At 41.8% G+C, this 4,159-nt stretch overlaps 1 protein-coding gene across 1 annotated transcript; it reads left to right on the top strand.

Moving 5' to 3' along the window:
• Positions 1-473: 473 nt before the first annotated feature.
• Positions 474-3,661, top strand: LOC109006920. Its single transcript, XM_018986366.2, has 2 exons — positions 474-1,806; positions 3,383-3,661. Exon 1 carries the CDS (start codon positions 611-613, stop codon positions 1,790-1,792), a length of 1,182 nt encoding a protein of 393 aa, XP_018841911.1. The 5' UTR covers positions 474-610; the 3' UTR covers positions 1,793-1,806; positions 3,383-3,661.
• The last annotated feature ends 498 nt before the right edge of the window (positions 3,662-4,159 follow it).

Here is a 4,159-nt window from a genome sequence, read left to right as displayed (position 1 = left end):
TTCAAGCATTTCTCTTATTATAGTACTGTATAAGATGATAGATTCCATTGTTCCAATGGTAGATAATGATTGAAGGTGAAGACGAGCTCCCGTGAGCCCCTTCCGGTGAAGACAAAAACACCTAGGAAGAAACATGGTATTTCTTAACCAATATTCTAAACAATGAAATGTCCATATCCCGACGAACCGCTTAAACAAACAACAACTTCGTCCCTATTTCACGTACGTACCTCTGCTCCTCCAGTTGTATTTCCCCCTTTTCTTTTGCATCTATTAAATTAAACTAAATTTTATGCTTTGTCTGCACAGAAGTAAGTAGAACCAAGACCAAGAGAGTCCTAATAGCCGATCCATTCATCCGACTTTGACTTTCTTCCTGCTGCATCCCAAGAAAATCTACCAGGTTTGCATCAAACCTAGTGAGCGGATAGATTCCCAGGCCCCCACAGCGATACAATCCAACGGCCATAAGAGAAAAACAAGACATGACACCAAAAGTCCTGCCACATAGTATCAGAACTCCAAATCTGCAGAGCAAAAACTTGCTGCACTGATTAGTCAGACAGAGTGTCGAAACTAGATGCAGGAACAATCTTAAGTACATATTAATATGGATAGACAGCGAAAGCCAGGCATTAGTGCAGAGCCCAAGGCAAAGCCGAAGATGGGTTTCACCATGGGTCTAAACATGCTGCTTCTCCTGACCATGGTGGCCACCAATATCCTCTCCCTCTACCATCTCTCCTCCACGATTCAAACTACCAAGAAGCCCCCCGCTCCAGTACCTGTCCCTGACCACCTTCTCCACCAGCTCAACACCATACGCGCCACCATCAACCACCTCACGCGCCTCCCACCCTCCGCCGCAGATTCCTCCACTAAAGCCGCCGTCTCCACCACCACTTCCCCACCGGATCTCCTCCTCCACTCCCAACTCTCGCCCATCGCCACATCTTGCCACAACCACCCTGACCTCCTCCATCGATATATGGACTACACACCATTCTCTCCCTGCCCTCCAGATTCCGACGAGCTCGCGGAATCACTCATCCTGCATGGCTGCCACCCACTCCCTCGCCGTCGGTGCTTCTCCAAAACCCCACCAAAACCCTCGTCGTCTCTTTCCCACAACTCGTTTGCTCCTTCGCTGCCGGACCAAAACGTTATATGGCATAAGTACAATTGCAAAAGCTTCAGCTGCCTCGTGCGCTCCAATCCGAAACTGGGTTTCAACCTCTCTGGGGAAGCCACTCGATTCATGAGCTACAACGACGAACTTGACCTCCCGGTCCTACAACTGTTGCATATTGCCAAGGCAGCAAACTCTGTGCTCCGTCTCGGCATCGATGTCGGTGGCGGTACCGGGACTTTCGCTGCGAGAATGAAGCTTTACAATGTGACCATCGTGACGACGACGATGAATCTCGGTGCGCCGTACAACGAGGTCGTGGCGCTGAGGGGGCTGGTGCCGCTACACGTGCCACTGCAGCAGAGGTTCCCGGTGTTCGACGGGGTGGTGGATCTGGTGCGTTGCGGCCACGCCGTGAATAGATGGATACCGTTGACGGCGATGGAGTTCTTGCTTTACGACGTTGATAGAGTGTTGAGAGGTGGAGGTTACCTGTTGTTGGATCATTTCTTTAGCAAAGGGGTGGATCTTGACAAGCTTTATGTGCCGTTGATTGGGAAATTGGGGTACAAGAAGGTGAAGTGGGCAACAGGGAATAAGGCCAATTCGAAGAACGCGGAGGTTTACTTGACCGCGCTTTTGCAGAAGCCTGTGTCAAAATGAAAGTGAAATTTGAGGTAAAGTAAAGAACCTCTTCCGTTTTGTATGTATTTGCAGAATTTCATAGTGCTTTACTGAACATGAATTTATTTTCCCAGGTGGAGTTTAATATGCATTTAACACTAGTTGGTATTGTGTTTTGTGCTGAATATAAGTTTGTTGGAAACTTGGATCCAGCATTTGTTGGTGGGTGGTCATAAAGTGAGTGAAAATAAGCATCTATACCAGTAGTAAATTGTGTAAGCATCAACCAAGTTATTCCCTTTTCTGTAAGTATGAATTAATTCAAAATGAAAAAAAGAATGGATGCTGAGTATATCAGTCCACATTTCAAAATGCTTCCAAGGAAGCTCTTGTTTTTTGTAAAACCAATTCACAACAAGTATAGAATCTATCTCCACTACTGATTCTAAGATTTGCGGCTGATAGAATAATAAAACCATATTTCCAAGCAGAAAGTTCGGTAAATATGGTTGTCCCATGACCCAGATGGCAAGAAAAACCATAAATAATCACGCCCCCACAACTAGCTATGCCAGGATTTTCTTTTGAAACCCCATCAATGTTCAACTTGAATTTACAAACAGGTGGAGCATAACGTTTGACTAACAAAGGCTTAAGAACCCTTGTTGGAAGCGGTTAGTGGGGAATTTGGTTGTGGCATTATATACATATTGATGATCTCTGCGACTCAGCCAATTCCAATTGATTTGACGAAACTTTTTCCACATCATTGATTATGTTCTTGACCAAGAGAGTTAAATGATATCTGTATGCAAACTGAAGTTAACTTTAAGAATTTACAATACTTAGAAGTGATAGCTGAAATGCACGTACCTGTCTTGTTTGCATTAGTTTGTTCCATTATCACCCAGTTATTTAGTGCTTGTGGAGTTAGATGCCACATTAAAATTTACAAACTACTTGTCACTTGTCATGGTGGCCCCCTCTTTTGATGTGTCTAAGTTTAACGTTGAAGAGCAATATCCATGTGACCCATTCAGGAAAAATATCTTGAGCCCTAGATCAATAACTCTCATCTGAGTCCCTATATGGCCATGCTTTGGTTACTAGTTTTCTTGATATCTCGCTCTCAAAACAGAAGTAGTCTTTCTTTCTGGGAGTGATATGAGTTTTCCTTGGAAGAAAACATTTGTTTCTAGGCACACACACAATGGATTCAACGGTGATAAAGAAAGTTAGTTGACATGCTTGGCATCAAACTCAATCATCCCTTCAAAGTACATATCCCCTCGGTGGGATTAACCTGTATTGTTGTCAAGCATAAATGGGTGCCTTGGAAATCCAAACAACCTAAAGATAGATCAGATTCTTGTTTGATTGTGGGATGTAGTTTCATATTTTCATTATGCACCATGGTTGTTTGACCTCTCTGTGAGTTATACTTCTAGTATATACGGATTGAGGGTTGTGGAGAATTCATTTCATTTATTTTCTTTCTGTTCTTTATTTTCCCCTAATGAAACCTAAAAGGAATTTATCTAAATAAACAACCGTGTGTCAAAACCCAGAACTGTTTTTAGTGCTACTTCCAATCCTGACTTCTTTTGGTGGATTTTGGTTGGCCTGCAGGTATTCCTGAGAAAATTGCCCCCATCAAAGGATTAGATTCCAGATACTCCTTGGAGATGAGTTATCAAGCAGAATATTTATTCCCACTGAGGTGGGTTTGACACTTGTAAAATGGAAAGAATTAAGTGTTCAAGTCTGGATAGATCCACTCGGGATTTTTGAGGTGGATAGTCTTTTCTGGTCTTTGAGTGATTGTTAGATTTATTTGTTTACCCTCTCTCAATAATCCATGCTAAATTGTTATTCCTGTTAATTATATAGAAAGAAATCTTCAGAGCAGTTACACTTCTTTTATTGGTGGCCTAAGCCCAAAAGTAATGGATTCCGGTACATGTTAAAAAGCTGCAAAAGAAAGCACAGAGAAAGGGCAACAAACAAAATACACGAAGGATGATCCAACTTTATTCCTATTTCAGGTACCATTGCCAGTGATCTTGTTAGACAACCAAGAATGATTCTCAAAAAATCAGATTAATGGGCATTTCAATTAATGAAAGTCCAAAAACTGATGTCAGTTGAGTGGTAAATGAAACATCAAATTATGAGAAATTTTATTTGCAGTCTTGAGTAGAGTTTTGAGTAGAGAATTGCATGCATAATCTCAGTGATGAATGGAATTAGAATGAGAAAAAATATCATTTTAAAAAAGATATTATTATAATTTTAAATTATTTTTAAATATAATTATATGGACTTGCGTGAGCAAATGAGGACTGTATATAGACCAATTCTCAAACTATACCCACATCAGTTCAGCTTAGCGCAAAACAAGAGAGG

The sequence above is a fragment of the Juglans regia genome, chromosome 3 (assembly GCF_001411555.2).
Source record: "Juglans regia cultivar Chandler chromosome 3, Walnut 2.0, whole genome shotgun sequence".
Lineage (NCBI taxonomy): Eukaryota > Viridiplantae > Streptophyta > Magnoliopsida > Fagales > Juglandaceae > Juglans > Juglans regia.
Note: the sequence above shows the minus strand (reverse complement) of the source record. Positions and strands in the feature narration are given on the sequence as shown.